Source organism: Anopheles coustani, chromosome 3 (assembly GCF_943734705.1).
Source record: "Anopheles coustani chromosome 3, idAnoCousDA_361_x.2, whole genome shotgun sequence".
Classification (NCBI taxonomy): Eukaryota; Metazoa; Arthropoda; class Insecta; order Diptera; family Culicidae; genus Anopheles; species Anopheles coustani.
Window position 1 is genome coordinate 20,753,367 of NC_071288.1, and position 19,424 is coordinate 20,772,790.

The following is a 19,424-nucleotide window of genomic DNA, read 5'->3' on the forward strand; positions in this document are numbered from 1 at the left end:
GGGCAAGTTAGGTAAGGGGGTTTGCCTTAATCAGGACACAGAAATAGCGCATCCCCTCCTGTGTGTGTGTCTGTATGTGGAACTGTGGGTGTGTAACCTCCATGTAACCTCCACTCTTGCTGTAAATCCTTACACACTTGATTAAGGGAAATCTAGGTTAATTTAGGTAGTTCGAAGAGGTAGAACATTTAGTGCAAGGAACCAAACGCCAATCGAATGCTTTGCAAACGTGTCCGGTTCGGAGAGAAATTATGTTTAAAAGCTAGAAATTGTTGGTAATTAATGCTCATATCCCTTTTGTTTACTTTCCACAGCAGCATACCACGCACAGGACATAAATAGTATCAGCAGCGCTTGAACCGAGTGATTTAATCCTAGTGGGTGTGTGTAGAAGAAGCAGCAAAGCTAGAACCGAAATCGGCAGCAGTACATCTTCTAATCTTCGACGAAACGGCATAAACGTGCTAGCGATGGAGTGCGGTAGAATGGCGATCAGTTAGTGCTCTCGTGCTTTCTAGTGTTGCGTGCTGCGACAGTGTGTGTGTTTGTGTGCGTGCGTGTGTGTTGATTGAAGAAGTCAGAAGAAAAATAAATAAATAATAAGTAAATAAAAAGCAGCGGTGGGGGGTGAGTGACCGCATCAGCATCCCATCCGCAATCCTCCGGGCGCCTCGGGCCATCAGAAGGATGCAGCTGGTGCAGTTTGTGATGGTGGTGTGCTGGTGATGATGGTGATGCATGTGCATACATAATGCTCTGTGGGCAGCTGTGCGTTGAATTGGTCTTGTCGTGTATCCACCACACCCGGTGTGGTCGGTGTTGGTGTTTGGCGTGCGTCTAGACCAGCTCCAATCGAAGGATATCCAACACAAGCGGGGCGGAAGAACGGCAAAGCGGGCGGTGGTGTGTGGTGCACGTAGCGAAGGTCAAACCCGCTGTTCTTTTGTTTGTTCGTTTGTTTGTTTGGTTGTGTGCCCGTGAAAAAGAAATACGCATTTGAGGGCATCTTTTCGTGCCGGTGCAAGTCGCGATTTGTCGAGCATTGTAGTTTGTAAAACGGTTAATCCAAGAAGTCTAGTTTTCTACGGCAGTTGCGAACAACAACCGGTACCCGTCGTGTTGTGCCGAAAATGTGATGTGCTTGGAACGCTGCTGCACGTCATTGTAGTTGGCTGTGGAAGAACCGTTCGTGGGAGGTGGTTAGCTGCGTGAAACTTTCACCGTCGGGTCAAACACATCGTCCAAGCCGTTTGTCATAGCTGATTTGAAGTGGCTTGATAGTGTTAGAGTGCATCTTTTTCGGTTGCGTTTTTGTTTTCGCTTGCATTGCTGACGGGGTGAAGGTGAATTCCGTGCCGTAAAATTCCCGTCTGCTGTGGTTTCGCGAAAATTGATCTGGGCAAAAAAAAGCGAAACTAAACCAAACACACCACATACACGTCTTCGGTGCAACTGGTCTTCAACACGGAACACTTTCCACCCTAGGAACGTAACACAGCACGAAGAAACGGACCGGCGTGAAGTAAACCTTGAAAACGTACTCTTCCATCTCACACCAAACCGAGTGCACCCCCACAAAAGTGGGTGGTTAGTCGTAGAGTAGTAGCCAAGACATCCCCGGGACATCTTTGTAGCGAAAACCGTATTCCCGGTCCGACGACAACTTGGCGACAGAACCGAAAATGCAGCGCCGCGGCGAGGGCAAGGACCAGCAGCAGCAGCAGCAGCAGCCGCCGCAACAACAGCAGCAACAGCAGGCGCGGCCTGCCGGTGAGGCCGGTGGTGGCGGGCGTGACCGTGACGCTGCTCGACAGGCCAGGTGAGGAGTTTGTGGGAAAGTAGGGGGTAAATAAATATAACAGGGTCAATCATCAGTCGGTAATCGATTCCCATGTCTTTTGAGAAGGTTTCAATCGTAGTTCGTGATTAGGAAAATGTGCATTGATATCTTTTCTTTTATGTTTGTTTTTTGTAAAGGTGCAATCATTTGGTATCGTTGCAAAAGCCGGGGCAGCATATTGAGTGCTACAAAACATGTTTTTGTCCTTATGATACTTCACTTGTATTTATGCCGTTACTGCATCACCATGGATAAAACCATCTTTTTTTTCGAATTTGTATTTGAACGGACCGGAGTTCGACAAGTTCGCTTTTGATTCACTTTCCTCCAGCCTTGCTCAACAGAGTTGCTCGTAAGCATTCATTGGTACCATAAACGATAGGAGTAACCCGGAATCAACCGAAGGCGTCTGGATTCTAGCAGAACCATCCAGATTTAATTGGAACCATCTGGTTTCAACCGAAGCCATTCGGATTCATCCGGATTCAACCGGATTAAACCGAATTCAACCGGATTTAACCGGATCCATCCGGATTCAATCGGATTCATTCGGTTTCAAGCGGATCCATTCGGATTCAAACGGATCCGTCCGGATTCAACAGATCAAAACGGATTCACTGGAGCATCCGGAGTCGAATCTAGTATACTGATTCGGATACGGTTTTAGGAAGATGGAGTCGGAGTGGATAAGGGAATTGATTCCGAAGCAGTGAGCACGCTTTAAAGGTGAAGTCCAGATTAGTACATTTCGCATTGCGTAGAATGCGATAATCGTGTATACAAACAGTAGGTTAACTAAACATCGAATCTAAACAACTGTATATTCAGTTCAGTTGAATAATCTTTTTCGCGTGGTAATTATTCATATTCCTGGATTCCTTGTACATCTGGCAGAAGATAACGGAAAATCGGTTCACTAGCTTGTCAAAACAAAAGTTCACTAGCTTGACAAAATGTCCTGTGACGCTCCGTATTCTAAATTTAAAAATTGTGGCACGGTGATTGCCCGGAAGGTGCTAAATCGCATCGTAAGCCGTCGCCAGCATCTACTTGGCCAACTGTAAACGGGGGTTTGCGCCCGTTCGATGGTGACCAGCAACCGTCACGATATCGAACAAACAGATAAACGTTATCAACAAGCCTTCACGTGGAGCGAAGGGTTGCTGTTCAGGTTAAGTTGTTCGACTGCGCGACGTCCTTCATGAAACCATTGTATACCGTTCCAGGCACCAAAGGTGGCACCAAAAGGTTAAAACTACGTAAAGATGAGCACTAACATGTTTCTTGGGTAAGACTTTTACTGTAGGTGAGAGAAGCACCTTCTACTGGATATAACTCCAGGCTCCTTTTTCTATTCAACCTTCGCCTGGGCGCAGATGTTCGAAGCTTATCTAGCTCAGTCAACCAGTTACTTTACAAGCACTGCAGGTTTGCAGGAAGCCATGAAAAAGACTCCTGATAAGATAAGGTTGGTCGTCTGTCGTAGCCGACGGCGGCCAGCAGTGAGCGATATGCGGTGACTAAAACTCCTGGTAGGATTGGACACAGTGTGATGTGTTCATCATAGCTCTTATATGTTTGTTGTTGGATAATTCTAACTTAATTTCTTGTAATCGTATTATAACCATTAAAATCGAAAATCTTCGTTACCAATCAACGTAAAGAAGATTTTTCTAGTGTCGTACTCAGCTTGTTACTTTCCGTGTCGTGATGTTTGCATGCTTCCTCGGTACATGCAATATCTTTTCTCTACATTCCACTTTCCTCATGTGACCGTATTTGCTGAACCATCGTTAGCTCCAGTGCTAATCGATCGGGACGAATATCTTGCAGTATAAGTATCCTAAGTAGCTGCTAAAGCCGGTGGATTTAAGCAAACAATGATTGCCATAAGCGCTCCGATCGGCCAACCGTTGGGAAGAAAAACGATCGGTTGACACATAAATTAGCACGTGCCAGACACCGGTTGATAAATGTCTTGTTTCGCCGTACCGTTGCGCTGCTGTCGAGCCAGCTTCAGCTGCTTGTGTTTGGACCTAGCGTTTGGCAAACGGCGGAGACACGTTAATTGGATGGATTGAAGGTTGGTTTAGGGTGTTTAGGTATAATCCAATAAACTTGCGAGTGTTCTACCAACATCTCCAAGGGGATATAGTTGTTGTTGTCCGTGAGCAAGTTCGACTGGCAGAAAGCATACTCGTAGGTAAAGCAGAAACAGTTTAGTTTAGTAGAGGTTTAGTTTAAGTATTTTTCAATGCGTAAACCTAGAGTTGTTTGATTTCTAACCATTTATAATAACTGCTTTCTTACCGTTGTTTCATGTCATCCGATTTTTGGAGAATAATATGCTTGGAGCAAATTGCCAACACAGCTAAACACGACACCCATCGCAGGCCATCCCCTCAGCGTCGGATGTGCTTTGCCTTGCACCAACAGCGTATCATTTTGCGGCTGGTGATGAGGCGATAATTTACGCCGCCTCCGATAGGTTTGAAAACTGTGCTAATGGGACAGATAAGCGTTTCCGGCCGGTACTGACCGGCGACGGTGGTGTGTTGATGTGTTCCGGTCGTGTAGATGCAGGGAGAAAAAAAGTTTAATTGTTCAAAACAGTTTGTGAACTGTACGGGTATCGTAATGGAGCGTATGGTGGCAGCATTTGTGGTAAATAATCTGATCGTCATAATTTTATGTGCAACCCGGGGGGAAAAAGTTCAACCGCATAATTGCAATCAATTAGGTCGGCATGGAATTTATCGGTTGGTTTATTTTGCTTGAAGTGTATTGCAAATTAAGATTGAGCACTTCATTCATTATGTGTTGGAGTGTCAAAATCACAAACATGTGCTATAGTTTCTGAGAGGTACTTGACTATCAGAATTGCTTAAATTAAATTAGAACTGTTTAAACTTTATGCCTTTTTGTTGGCTTCGTGTGTCAAGGAAATCGGTCTGTTTGTCCATAGACATGCGCCTAACATTCGTGGCATTTCCGCTGCTTGATTATCTATCATGATCTCGCGATTAACATGAAATGGTTGGACTCAATCGCACCGTCATTGTTGCCTCCATTCGCTACGAACCGCCGGAGAAAATTTCAGCTATCGATCGAGGAGAACGAATTCCGGGACTCGTGTGTGTTTGTATGTGTGTGTAGGATTTCCTATTTTGTTTCATTTTCCTTCCGAACCATTTTATTCGTTCCCTTTTTTCGGACGTGCGTCATGGCGACGCTTCTTCCATGAGATGCCAAGGCAAACAGCCATGGCGCGGCAGAAAAAGCTTCGTTCCGTTCGGCTTCCTAATTTCATCCGGTTGTGGGGTTTCGATGTGTTGCTTGCGTTTCGTTTGCCAGTAAAGGAATGGAGTCTCCTTTTGTAGACACCCGAACCTCAACCAGATCCGGCAGGGACGTTTCTGTTTGCATATCACGTTTTCGAACGTTTTAAGCCAGCGATGTCAAACTCGTTTGGCTTTGCGGGCTTCAGTTCCTTCAGTACTGATTAGATTTATGAAAATTTCCTTTGCACACAAATAAGTTGATTCCCAAAAATCGAGTCGAATCGAATTTGAGATTTAGGCATCATTTTTACTCATTTGAAACGGTGAGCAGTAAGAACTCCGTCGTAAGGGCATCGAAAACATGAACACTATTTATTCACTTGTCTTGAAAAATTTATATAAAACCTTTGCTTTTATCAACTGCTATGGCAGGATATGGATCAATGGTGAATATAACATTCTTAAAGAAATTCGTTACATTGACGCTCGTTTAGTCCTTTTGCCCAAATGAAATTCACAGATTGGTAAACGCCCTTCACAAAGATTTTGTTTTGCTATTCAAACGAAAGGATCAAATCTTTCCACTCATTGTTTCAAAGGAGTCGCGGGCCGCATGTTTGACATTTCTGCTTTAAGCCGTTGTTTTCGTTTCTGCTCCGAGTAGGTGTTTGCTTCTTGTGGAGCTTTATAAATCAAATTTTCAAGTTTGTTGTCTGTATGTGTGCAATTGTTTCTTCTTTTGAACCTAACATTAGCCGTTCTTTTCCTCCGCGAGCCTTGTGTGAAATGTAGTTTTTCTTCAGTTTCTTTTTTCTTGCCAATTATTCCGCAAACTCACAACTCGTGTGCGGCATCAACGCCATCGCTTCGGCATCGTGATGCTGCGCGAGCGGATGATATTCGTTCGTCGGAGCATGAGTCATCTATTTTCGAATCTGTTCCTTCAAAAGCCCGCACGCATGTACTTACCCACGACCGACCCGGAGGCAGAACAAGAGCGGGCGAAGATTGCATCGAAATTTCTTTGATCAATAGTTACAGTTTACGTTTTCCTTTTCAACCGTTCAATACTCTCCTTCGCTCAGCACCACGTGGAAGTATGGGCGATCCCTAATTGCACGACGTTGTTTGAATCAAATCCTGTAACAACGGGCGTATTATTACCACCGACCAATAAACTCACTCTTTACGCCACGTAGAGCAAAGCGGGCAAATTATCTCGATGGAATGAGTCATTACGTGCTGCGGTTAAGTTCAACAAACCGACTCAACTCATAGTTCTCCGTTTTGGCGGCTTTCGCGCAAATTCCTCTCCCATTTCGGGTGGGCTTTCCATCGTTTCCCGGGGGTTTGGTTTGCTCTACTCTGGTCATTCTTTTCCTTTCTTTGTTTCGGAGCAAAGTTCCATTTTGCCCTATGGTATGTCAGTTTCTTGCACTGATGTTCAAATGTGAGTAAAGCGGGGGAAAAGTTTGGTGCCCGCAAACTAAACGACTCGGAAACTTCATCCATTAAGCAAAGGGAAAGAGCTAGTCTTACTATTTTTATTCTACTATAGTCCCACTGTGTTCACACTTACACACGAACAGGGTAATGCAAGAGCCGGTTCCGGAATCTTCCGACATCTTGACGATTCCTAGCTTTATGGCGTGCATGTGTCCGTCGATAGTTTCCAAGGGGGTTTCTTCCTTCAAATTCCCCGCGTGTGTGTGCGCGTTTACCGAGTGTTTGATACTTGTGTGGTAGGCTTTTTCTCAACTCTCCAGGTGAACAACTTTCGAACCATGAGCTTGATGTCAGAAGAAATTGTAAAATCTCCAACGTCATCTGGCTTTTCCTAGCATATCTACTTCCCATTACAACAATGTGTGTAAATATTGGCGAACTCGTACCGCCGGAGAGTAGGCCAAGACCCCTCCGCTAATCCCGTTGTCTGGAAGTGGGCTCCAGGATTTCCTCGGCCGGTCCACGAAAAAAAAAAACATTCAGGTTCGTTTGGCCGCCTCATGGAAGGAGGCGCAAATCGCCTGTTCCGCGTTTGGCCGATGCCTCGTCGAAATCCGGTTCTCTTCCGACGGTGCTTTTGCGCCTTTCGTGAGACTAGACAAGAAAAATACGGCACTATTTTCGCGCCGCTGTGCATGCGACGAGTGAAAAGGGAGGAATGCTGTTTTTCGATGAAAAAATAAAGTAATGTGCGAGATCGCCGGTGCAATTTCACCCCGTGGCACCGGGGGGGAGCAAGGGAGATTGCCGCCTGTGGGAGGCAAAGCTTCTTTTTCTGATTCTTCCCATCAGCTCGACATCAAACGATGGCGCGTTGCGTGCGTGTGTGCGCACGCCTCGCCGCAGAGCCCGGGCTGATCCTAAACTGGGTCGTAATTGTTCCCCTTTCGCCGTCGGCCGTGACATTGGAATGTTTTAGCTGTCATTTTAAACGGCATGAAATTGCTTGCGCCGCTCTCTTTGGCGGTTTGTTGGTTACTTACCGGGGGGGTGTACTACCACCCCTTACCGCCAGCGCCCACGAAGCCACCGAACTTCGCATCGACTTCCCCATAGCTCAACGAGTATCTGTGATAATACTAAACAGCATATCTCTTCGCAATCATCACGACATACCGCTTGGGGAAGCATAGGGATTCCTTTGTGTCTTTTTAAGTGTGTACTTAAGCGCAAATGCTAATTGCGAACTGCCATTCCAAGCCACACAACAGTGTTGCCTACCATCCATTAAGCGATATCCAGTTTTCTCCCCGACCGTGTGCTGTTGACTGCTTTGCCGACTATCTTTTTATTTCATCAAAGATGCGTTCGAATATGATTCTTTTTCGCATTTATTGTGAACTATAAAATTTAGCCCCAATTTATTGAAACAATCATTTCACATTGATTGGATACACAATTCGATTACTTAACAATCCTAGTGTTCCACTAGTTCGCACCTGCGAAAACCCGTTGAAGTCACATTCCCGCAAGAACCGGTTAAGAATGGTGCGGATTGATGTGTACAATTTTTTATGTTTTCGCAAGACCACCGAGAAAACCGTTGCCCGTTACCTAACGGGTTGTGGACGCGTTTGAAAAACGTTAGCAATTCGCTAATCGTTTTATTTCGGCAAAGATGTGACTCAAAGCTTTCGATGTGTTTTTGCATTATGTACCGTAATTGAGTAAAAGTTTGTTTTTTGTATCCGTCAAGGACAAGGAGTCGTCTTTATCTGACCCACACATTTTTTTTCGATGTTTGTTCCATAGAGATGTCAGAGAATTTAGGAGGGTATTTTAGTTGCATGCAAGCCGTTTTAATTTAGCAAATTTTGAAACTAAACTTAAGAAAAAATTTGTTCTCGAGATAAGAATAAGTAACAACAAGAAATTGAAAATCCAAAAACTAATTGAAACATTTAATTTATTCTAATGCAGTTATTTTGAGGTTCTTGAGGTAAAATAAAATTTTTACCCGAGCGCACGTTTATTCACACGGGCTGCATGGGTACTAAAATTGCTAACGTATTTAAATTGCTTACATAAACTTTCCGAATATTGATTTTTTTCTTGTAGTTTGTGTATCTGGTTTGCTATCTACTGGTAATGTATATCGTGTACAAGCCCGTCACGACAGTTGAAGTCAACTGACGGAACGGCACGATAAAAACCTCCTCCGCGGCTCATGCTTTTGCGTCCTTTGATTTTGTTTGTCAGTTGAAGTGCAAAGAAAACCCCTCGTTTAAAATCACTTTCGCATTGTTGGACGGATCTTCTTATCGTGCAAAGAAGCAATGTGTTCGTCACACTGCAGTACGCGACCGGTCTCGTTATCGCTTCCTTCGATCAAGTGCGTGCGGCCATATAATCTCCCAGTGCCACAGTATCTTATCAGCCCCATGGCAAGAAGAACCATTTCCTCATTGAGGCGAAGAAAACGAAAAAGCTGAGACGACGGGCCTGTATGCGCGCGTGTGCCTAAGCTCCTCACCGCAAACAAAGTAACTCCATTCAGAGTCTCCTTGTCCGTGTGGTGGGTGTTACCGCGGGGGCCACCAGGGATCGATAGAAGGGCGTGCAAAGCTAAAGGCTTGGAGATCTTAGCTCGTCGTATGTATGGCTCCCCCCTTCAAACATTTATCGCGAGTAATTTCTTGTGCGTCGTCACTCGTGGGTACACACGAGTGGTTCTGCATTCGCTGTACTGGGAATTCTAGTGGACGTGATGGTTTCATCAGCTGATCTTCAGCACCGGGAAGCTCGGCTGTGTTGTTAGCTTTTCGATAAGAGAACCCAACCAACCTTCAAAAGAGTCGGGTCTCAACATGCTAACGCAAATCAGGGCGCGAAAACATCAGCAAAAATTAATAGAAATGATTGTAGAGTTTGCTTGCTTGTTTTTGCAGGTGTTGTGATTCTCTTTGGTTCCTTTTATTGATACATTGCCATTTAATATTTGCGAATAAAATTCATGTATTAAAAGAATATCAGATGCATAAACTGACCATCCTTCCGTCTGTTGGTTTAGTCCTCTGTTTGCATCTGTTCATTCATAATTTTCTTGGTACCAATCTCTTGGCACGCCTTGACCGAGTTCGCGACAAATGAGTTGACTATTCTATTTTCGGACGGTCCACACTCATCTTTGGCTAAAAATGTTCCACATCCTCACCCGTAGACCAAAATGTGTTGGCTTGCTGTATGAAATGGAACATTTGTGTGAGGACAGTTCGGTTGTACAGTTTCCAAATTGGTATTTCAACTTAAATCGTTAGTACTGTTCGCTTTCGAGAAAGGAAATCAAGTGTTCAAATTTTACCGTGCGCTACTTTCTTTCTGTGGCGAAGTGTCCTTCCTTGGAGTAGTAAAAAATAACTTCAATGTCTCTTTTTCTTCCATACGCTTTATGAAGCTACCATTATGGCCTCAAAAAAAGGGAAAAAATAATAAAAAAGGAATCAAAAATCACACTGCCCCAAAATCGCACCCAAACACCCACAGAAATCCACCGTCTCACTACTCCACCCTCTCCCCTAGGGGGGCCTCATGTTTCTTACTCTGATTACGTTCGTGATGTAACGTTATAGTCCATTAAAATTATCGCTTCATTACCGTGGACGCGTCTGACTTGGCGCCACCGTCTCTGCCTCTGTCCTCCGTTATCTATTGTTTGTTTTGTGGCCGGTTTGTCTCGATGGTCATTGGACAGGTGACGAGGGGGAGGGAGAGGGCTAAACTGACTCGTGACGTGACGGTACGATGTACTGTATGCATGACATGATTTATTTCTGTTTTTTCCAGTTCACTGGTGTAATGATACTTTCAACATTTAAAAATCATTTCCATTCTTTTCTTCCTCTTTGGGATCTTTTTCGGTTGCTATTATTTTGCCTCGCTCCAAGTGGTTAGCAACTATGTGGAAATGCTACTAATGACCGGTCCTATTTGGGCGCGCTCGAATATGCAATGAAAAACCTCCAACGAAGTCAAAGCTTCATTGAACCTTTTGCATGGTTTCATTCTTAGTATTCTCCTGGAAAGCATATCCAGTTAAAAAACTAAAAAAAAGAATAAGTCTTAAATCTGGGATTTCGGGCTGGTGCTGTCATGTTTAGCAGTTGAATTAATGTATTTTCCTTCTTTCTTTTGTTCTTTCTATTTTAGGTAAATGATGCAATTACACGTTTAAACAGTGTCGTAGTCTGATGTTACTCCTCAATGGATTTGAGTTATAAGGTTTGCTAGTTGATAAGTTAATTTTTCTAGAAATTGCTGTTCGTTTATTAACGAATGCTTCAAACTTTCCAATTCTTTATTACCGCAACGCATTGAAAGCACAATTTTATGTCACTATGAATTCGCTTTGGTACAATTATGTAACAAGGGAGAAAATGAACGTACCCACTTAAATGGGATAAAAAATGCATCCCTCTGAATAATTGCTCTTATGGCCATCCGTCGTCTCTGGTGCCAGAATCGGTCGAGGACATCTATCGATTGGCGGATGTTATTGATTGATTGTCTTTTTTAAAGCTGATTCCGGATACATTGGAAACACGGCTGTATTCACCGGTAAGAAGACCTGCCTTTCGACCTGGTTCTGCGCGTTGATGCTTCCGTTTCCTATCAATCTATTGCAACAATTTTATTGGTGATAGAAAAGACATAAAAATGGTGCCTGCCACCTAGGCTTGGCAAAGGAACGTCAGTACAACCTTGGGATCGAGCTTTTCTCCAGTAGCATCTGCTTGTGTAAGAGGATGGATATATGTATTTTTTGCCGTCAATTGTTATCCCACCGGATCGCATTGTTGATGATCGCCCTGGACTAGGAAATTGCATTTTCCGCTGGTGTCGTAGGCGGATGGGTCCAAGACAGTCCTCTCCTTTCCTCTCTATTTGATTTTTTGTTTTGCTGCGCTGCACAACTCAAGCAGCTTTTCCGTTTAATGCACTCGATGCTGCTCTCCCACACGGAGGGAAAAGGAAAATAATTTCTCGTTATTTGTCGTTGCTCCCACGAGAGCGCTAAAATTCAACGATCGATTTTCCTCCACTTCCAATTCCACCAATCGGTTTTTCCTCTCGTTTTCCTCCGGCTCTCTTGGGCTCACCACACACATTCGGACGATCGATCGATTCAATCTCCATTGTGTAGTGCTGTACAGCTGTGTGTGAGTAGTGCTATGGAAATGTAATCAGATTTATGTTCCACTTTTTTCGCCCTTGTGCCATCGTCGTGCCCTTCCCATATCCTTGCCTCTATTCTGATGGAAAGTGGAGGAGTATACAAAATGGAAAGGAAAAACCAGCACATTGGAACTTAATGGAGAATCGAAACTGAAACACACTTCGATTAGGTTGGCAAAAGGATAGGAGGACGGTGGTGCAGTCGGAAAAAGGTCAATCGCGTTCGTAATTGAAATTCGCACCACCTGAGCAGCGCAAAGCCCACACTCTCGATCCTTGACGGAAGCGACCGGTGCATCGAATCGATTGGAGGTCATCCGATTTTTCCATGGGATTTTTCCTATGCCGAGTTTGTGTGTCCAATGAATCCAGCTGGTTTATTCAATTATCATTGTGACATACCGGAGGGGGGGGGGGGGGGGGGGGGGGGGACAGTTTTGTGGATCTTGTCGCAGGACTATATTTTACGTTTGATGGAACTGAGAGGGCTACCATAGAAAGGACATACTCTCGCACCATTGGCATGCAAATGGGAACGCTAAAAATAATAATACTTTGCTATTCCCCTTCTGAAAGCCGGGTTTTAAATGACAGCTGTCGGCTGGGTGCGGGTGGTTGTGGTTTAGAAGTGGAAAAAGCCGCTATGAAAATAAAGGGCGCATCGTTGTTGTTGTGTTGCAAATTGTTCGCGATATGACGTAGGTTAATTTTGCCACATCTGCTCCGTTCTCACCCTTTCGCTGGTTCGGTTTGAGAAGGTCACGGTGTGGAAGCTAAACGCCTCTGCCCATTTCGTGTGTTGCGCTCTAAGGTCGGGTGGTTTTGCTTGCTACAGAACATCATCAATTTGCTCGAGGTTCACTCGTATCGGAACCTTCGTCGAGATAGTATTGTTCTACGGTGGGAAACACTGATTTCATTTCGCTGTCAAGGGCTTTTACGATAAGCTCTCCGTTCCATTGCCGGTCGGCAGAGGTTAGTTCGTCCGCGGGGTTTAAGCTATCGTGCGAAACCCTTTACCTTATTATTTAGCAATTTTCTTCCAAATGATAACGCCAAAGAAAGTGATGATAGCTTGTTTGACCGACAGGCTGGTCAAATGCGATGCAAAACTCCAACGAAGATGTAGGTGTTAACAATTTGTTCATTTTGGGTTCTTCTCTATTGCGAAGTTAAAATCGCGTGACTTACGCACATTAATCATCCGCCTCCGTCCTGCCTTTGACAACCCGTCACACACTCTGGCAATGCCCCCGTGCCATCCACACACCGAACCAACCGACGGAGCCACGGAAGTGAAAGAGTTACGAATGGTGTGTTTAGAATTAATGTTATCAAACGCCGAAGGTGTGTACCATCGAAAGGGGGATACTTTGCGATAAGTCAAACGTTTCTGGCTTTATTACGCACTTGCTGGTGAAAAAAAATGGTCATGTTGCATGCCCTTTTCAATCCAAACTTAACCAGCCTGTGGCGTTTTGAACGAGAAAAGTATGAATATGATTTATTATTTTTTAATCATACGTTCAACGGAAAGAACCTACTTATTCCTATTACGCGAACTTGAGGCCGATTTTATGCCGTTAAAGGGTCTTGCAGTGATAAATTAATTACAAATGACGTGCGATGTCGTTATAGGTACATCATTTCATTACCAACTTGTTTGCAAATGAGCTTTCTAAAGAGCTAAAATTCATATTCATTTATCGTTTGTCGAACGAACATCTAAATTTAGTTCTTTTTGCAGTTCAATTACTTTGTTGTGTGTATTTTTAATAACCAAATTTAAAATAACACAAATGTTTTTGTACATTTTCATGTGTACCCCACCCAGTCCAACCGTATCAGTACAGCTTCTTTCCAGCTTGTCCGTAGCGTAAATCGTAATTTGATTTGCGTTGGTCAGAATCACTTACGGACTCTCTCGCCAACCTTATGCAATGTTGTTTTTGTTTGATAAGGTACACGGTTGTTGTTATTATTTTTCACAAGTTCCACTCGCGAATTGAATAGCAAAATGGGACAAACAATCCTAGTGGGACGCAAAGACACTGGAATGGCATGGCGACGGCAGATTAAAATAATTCCATCGCACGTGTTAGGGAAAGAACGGTGGAACATTGAGCCGGGAGAGGAGAGGGGCGGTGCGGCCATGTGCCGCCGATCGAAATGCAATCGCGTCCCGTAGACCTCGCCATCCATCATCGCATGGAAATTAGATTAGAGCCCGAGTGCGCGCGCTACTGCCGTCGATGGCGGTAGTACCAAACTTCACCAGGTCGAACCACTACCACCACCACCACCAGAACTACGTCGTGCTGCGTTTGCCGGGTGTGATTACGGTGATGTTTGGGCTCGCTGGAATGGATGTCAGTTTTGGGACACCACCGCGGGTCCCCGCGGAACGTGGGGATCGGCTCGGACGTGCGCTCACGGTGGTGGTGATTTCTTTCCCCCGACCCGGACGGCAAGAAAAGCAAAAGCTAGTGGACCATCGCGCTGCTTGGAGCAACAGCAGCAGGGGGGCAACGGGTGGAGGTGCGCCAGGGTCGGGAATGTGTGGTATTGATTTCGCTCCCGTCGTTTGCTTCTCTGCGGTCGGCGACTGGGAAAGGAGTGGCCCTCTCGGTCCGCGCACCGGTTTGACGTTTAGCGGCAATTTATTCGATTCGTGTCCACGCGCGCCTGACTACCTCTGGACTGTTTTGGGATGGCCGTGCGATGGACATCACACACACACACACAAACATACATTCTCGAACCGGACCTTCTCGGATGTCGGTTTCGTGTGCGCCCTTTTTCTCTTTCTCACTCTCACTCACGCGCTTTCATATTTTTACCGCCGGCGCCGTCGGTCGGCCGGTGGAACCGCGAGTCGACTCCACCATACACACCGTGTTGTTGCTGCTGGCAGTCGCGTCTGACGTTTCGTTCTCAGTCGATCGTTGACATTCGCGCAGAGTGATAGTGTGTGGCCGCCCCACAGTCGCTGTCTCACACCAGTTTTTAGCGGTCGCGAGGGTGCCCGGTATTCGGTTCCATTTTCATCCGTAGTGTCGGTAGTTTTATAGCGAGGAATTATTTTTAATCGGTAGCATTTTTGTGCGTACGTTCATGGTTTGGCCGGCAATACGATACGGAAACCGTGCGTCGTGTGCGCTGCGTGTGAATGATTGTGCGAGCGTGTGTGAGCGTACGATCATCTTGCGCTGGCTCGCGATCATCTGATCTGCACAGAACCGCGTGTGTCTGTTTGCGTGCGCTCGTGGGCCGTATGCGTCATGATTTGTAAAAAGTGAGCCGATCCACACACCACTGATAACACAACGAGTCCCCACAACACGTTGTAGCAGATAATAAAACTGAAATCTCAGCCCATTCGCGCCGCGGATTTGAGACTTGGTTCTTTTTGTTGAACTAATAAAATCACCCACCGGATCGTTTCGGTTCACTAGACGAGTCGAAAGTCGACTTGCCGACCGGAATCATCCGGAAATCGGATGAAAATAGGAGTATATTATTTTTGAACATGACGGACATTTCGTTTTTAGTTGCAGCGATGGCTATTGGTCGGGATAAGATGTGAATTGTTGAAAATTTATTTTCAACCACCAAACCGGAGTGTCATCCGATGTGGGAGTTTGATTTGGAGAAGTGCACCCGAGGTGGCCTTTACGTAACAAAAAAAAAAAAGGGAAATGGTGGGGGCGCATGGTGAAAGCCCGACCAAGCAATAATGTTGAGTGGCTGGCAATAATTAAATTGACAATCCCGGTTTTCAACTTGTACGACAACTCCCTCACCGCGATGCAATGACGCATGAACTCTTTTCCCTGCGCTCCTTTTTCCCACTCAGCAATGGTGACAATGGTGGTTTTTTTTTGTCAAATTGATAAGATTCGAATCAGCAGAAGTGCTCGAAGCGATGGAGTGATTTTGTGTTTGTTCCGCAACGTAAAAAAAGGAAGGATATGGATGGGAATCTATTGAAAAACAAGATGATCACTATCGCCTGGAGACATCGCCTCACGTTGACGTCTTGTCATCGAGTGTGACCGAGTGAGCGACGGAGAGCTGTTGGCGAAAATATTTGTATTTCTTTTACCCACCCAACCCACTTGTGTCTGGTGCCAGTTGTTTTGACCTACCGAGAAACAAGACACTTAGCTTGAGGCCGATTAACGTCGCCATCAAGAAGCTGATCGTGTGCATCGCGGATAGAAAAGAAGATTCACGTTCGTTGTGTACGTGTGTGTGTTCTCGTGTAGTGTCCGAGCGATAAGTGTAGTGAAGGGCCGGTTTGCTGACACCACATTGTGCGGCCGAGAGTGATGAAGGCGGAAGAAACATAAAGTAAAATTAATGTTTAACATACAGCAAGTAGTAGCAACGCCGAGAGAGGGATCGGTGACGAAAAGCGTCATTCTTTCGAATGGAGCCAGTTAGTTCGGCGGGTTGCGGTTTGAAGGGGGGAAGGATGGTTATCAGCGATTTATGTGTGTTCTTTCTTGGGTTTCCAATGCAAGAGCTGAGAAACATCGGTGGGGGGATACTGGAAGGAGAGAAAGATCCGCGCACAGCAGCTTCAAAAACATCTGCTTTCTGCGGTCACCGAGTTCGTCGTCGCATTTGTTTTTAACCTCATCGCAGCGTTTTTGTTTGATTTAGACTTTTTATTTCATTCCCTTACATAGTGTTCATAATTCGCAGTGTGCAGTGTTTGCCAACACCCACAATGAATTGAATTTTCCATTAAAAGTTTGCTTTATATTTCATTAATGATGGAAGTTTTCGATAAGATGTCGTGTGTTGCCTCAAATGAACTTAGCTTAGCACTTGAGCTTTATCAGCGTTAATACGACAACCAAGCGAGGACATCTTCGAGCACTGGTTGTTCGTGTTGAGTACCCACTCCGTATGTGCTTTGTACGGAGAAGGAAGAATGCAACACTCGTACGACGGCGTTGTAGAGCTCTCCTTGGCGTCGATATCCCGCATCAAACCCTATCGGCAGAAGCATCAACCTCGGCAGCTCGGCTGTTGGCGTCCAGTTGGTTGTCTTTTCTGACTGAAATAACGGGGCATCTTGGTCTGGCGGCAAACCGCCAAACGCGACAGCACCAATGTTATGCGTTCCGCTGAACTTTCGACCGAAAAAGATCACCCACTGCAGGTAGGCGTAGGGAAAGAGGAAAACCGACACCCCTTTTGGATGGACGCACAATTACACATAACACATTTGGTGGCACATGCACAATCCGCTGCTTGCCCTCAAGCACGGTATTTGATTTGCAAAGCATTGAAAATTTCCTGTACGCCTTACAACATGTTTTACATGGTATAATTTAAGCTGGCCAATATTTGCAGTTTAAAAAAATATATATTCCTATAATTTCCGTTGGAAAACGCAACTTCGCTGCACAATTGTGTGTGTATGATGCACCCTTTTCGTGGTAAACTATCTCTTTCATTTTCTTTCAGCCGCTTAAAAAATTTCACCTTCCGGTCGCGACCGCGAAGGACGTTTGGAAAACATTGAGACTGTAAAACTAAAACTACCATCGATTTTCCCTTTCTTCTTAGTTAATGCTTTTATGCGGTTTGGTGATTGCTTTGTTTGTGGTCTCCCAGTGGGACGCGTGTGGGTGGTGGTTTACTTTCGATCGGTGATTCGTTTTCCGCGCGTAATATTTTCCCCAATCGCAAGGAAAAGTGCGTCTCGTTTCCAGCTTTCACGCCTTAACAAGTTTTACCATCGTAACCTTATCACCGTTCGTGGAAGGCGAAAGTACAACCAAACGTGTACAACCGTTTTTGCCAACACCAATTTGCTGTGGGGTTTAATTTTTTGTGGTTGCATTTTTTTATTGCTTTTGCAACTGAGTGTTGGCATTGACGAATGCATTCGAACTTGAACGGATTTTATTGTTATTTCATAGCATTGTGTTACCACGGAACATAGGGCTGGTTTGAAGATTTATAACAAAAACAGCAAAATATGTTTTCTTATCTAAATCGACATATACTAGCTCAAACTAAAAATACACACTTTAACTCACATGCGATATGACTTCTGACCGCTGATGCCTTTTTAAAATTCATCATTACACACAATAATGTGCAACATAAATCTTGCACACTCAAATGATTCTTCAACGTGTTGCACCGACTGTCAATTGAAACATAAACCCCCAGCGTTTGGCGCAAGAGTGTACCATCAAAGGTGCCGTTTTGTTTTATAATTTAATAAACACTCGACTCACGTTGCTCGCCGGACGATGCTTTTAAAAATAATAAAAACCGTGAGCACACTTCAATCGTTCGGGCAGAAAATGTGGAAAGAAGCCAAAGTAATAAACCGACCACCTTTTAATACGCTTTCCTCCTCCATGGCTCCTGGCAACAACGGGATGGAGCAGTTTGTCGCAGTCGTCGTTGTAAAATGCAGCTGGCACAGAAGCACCGAGCATCGAACTGATCAGTATAGGGTTTAGAGGCACTAACTTCTGCTTGCCCCCCCCTGCCTTGTATTGCTTTCCTCGTCAGCCGACTTCCTTCGTTGGTTCTTCTAGCGTCGTGCCCTGTGGACTGTGTTGCTGTGTTGGCCTTTTCAAACGTGCCGTTTATGGCCGATACTGGAATGGCGTTTCGGTTACCGCCATGTGACTCAGCTGCGAATGGCAGCCATCACACAGTTCCGTGGGGAAGGGCGCTAGCATTTGGGGCGGATGATTTGAACCCTCCATATGCTTCGGAAGAATGCTTATAAACAACATAACACCCGGAGAAATGAACGCCAAGCGGACGGATCAGAGTCAGTACGTGTGCCATATGTCTGTTGAAAGTGATCGTTACGCGAGGCGTCGTTCGTAAGGGTAAAATAGCAAATGTTTGGCAAACGGAACCGGGAAGCGTATCGGTTTCGATACACAATTTAAAGCATCAAATTAAACAAAGAATTTTTTTGAACATCAAAAACTATGGGAAAATAATTAACGTTTTCCATTGGTATCTTTCGCCGTGAAAACAATGAGCAGATGGAAGGAATTTTCCAACATTCAAAGGCATCAAAAGGTTGGCTCACGCTTAGGTGGAGACGTGCCAACGATCCTTTCATAACCTTCAAATCATGGTTGATCTAGGATCGCCCCCCTCCCCCACCATTGTGCTCGACGTACTGTGAAAAGTGTCAACGCCATCGACAGGAAACACGTGACTGCATTTCCAAAGCGTTTTCACCAGCGGGCACGTGTGTGAAAGTGGAACTGGTGGTGGGAGTGTTGGGGAAGGCTTCGGATCTGTTCCATGGCAGGAGAGGACACAAGACACTTCGATCACTGCACGTATATTCCATATGCTTCATTGTGTATGTGTATGTGGGAATGAATGTGTTCCAACAGTAACCTTATTCCTCTTCCTTTTCCCAATGCTGCCACTAATCCCCCCCCCACCCTCTCTTCTTACACCACGGGTTGGTCACGGGTGTTTTTGACATGGGTTCGTTTTCCATCACGCACTACTCCCCACCTACTACCCTTCCCTCCCACTCCGTACGAAGGTGAAATTGTTCGTCTCCTTGTTCTCTGCTAATGGTATAGTAGTTCATTTTACTCACGTGGTCTCAC

General features: G+C 45.1%; 1 protein-coding gene across 7 annotated transcripts in view; it reads left to right on the forward strand.

Moving 5' to 3' along the window:
- The first annotated feature begins 1,341 nt into the window (after window positions 1-1,341).
- The window catches only part of LOC131258715 (casein kinase I), a 54,988-nt gene continuing 36,905 nt past the window's right edge, over window positions 1,342-19,424 (forward strand). Inside the window, exon 1 of one of the 7 annotated variants that reach the window (XM_058260092.1) lies at window positions 1,342-1,819. In XM_058260092.1, coding sequence (XP_058116075.1) covers window positions 1,683-1,819 — 137 coding nt within the window. In that variant the 5' untranslated portion in view covers window positions 1,342-1,682. The remainder of the gene's footprint in view (window positions 1,820-19,424) is intronic. The other 6 variants (XM_058260086.1, XM_058260091.1, XM_058260090.1 and 3 more) reach the window with 6 other exon arrangements.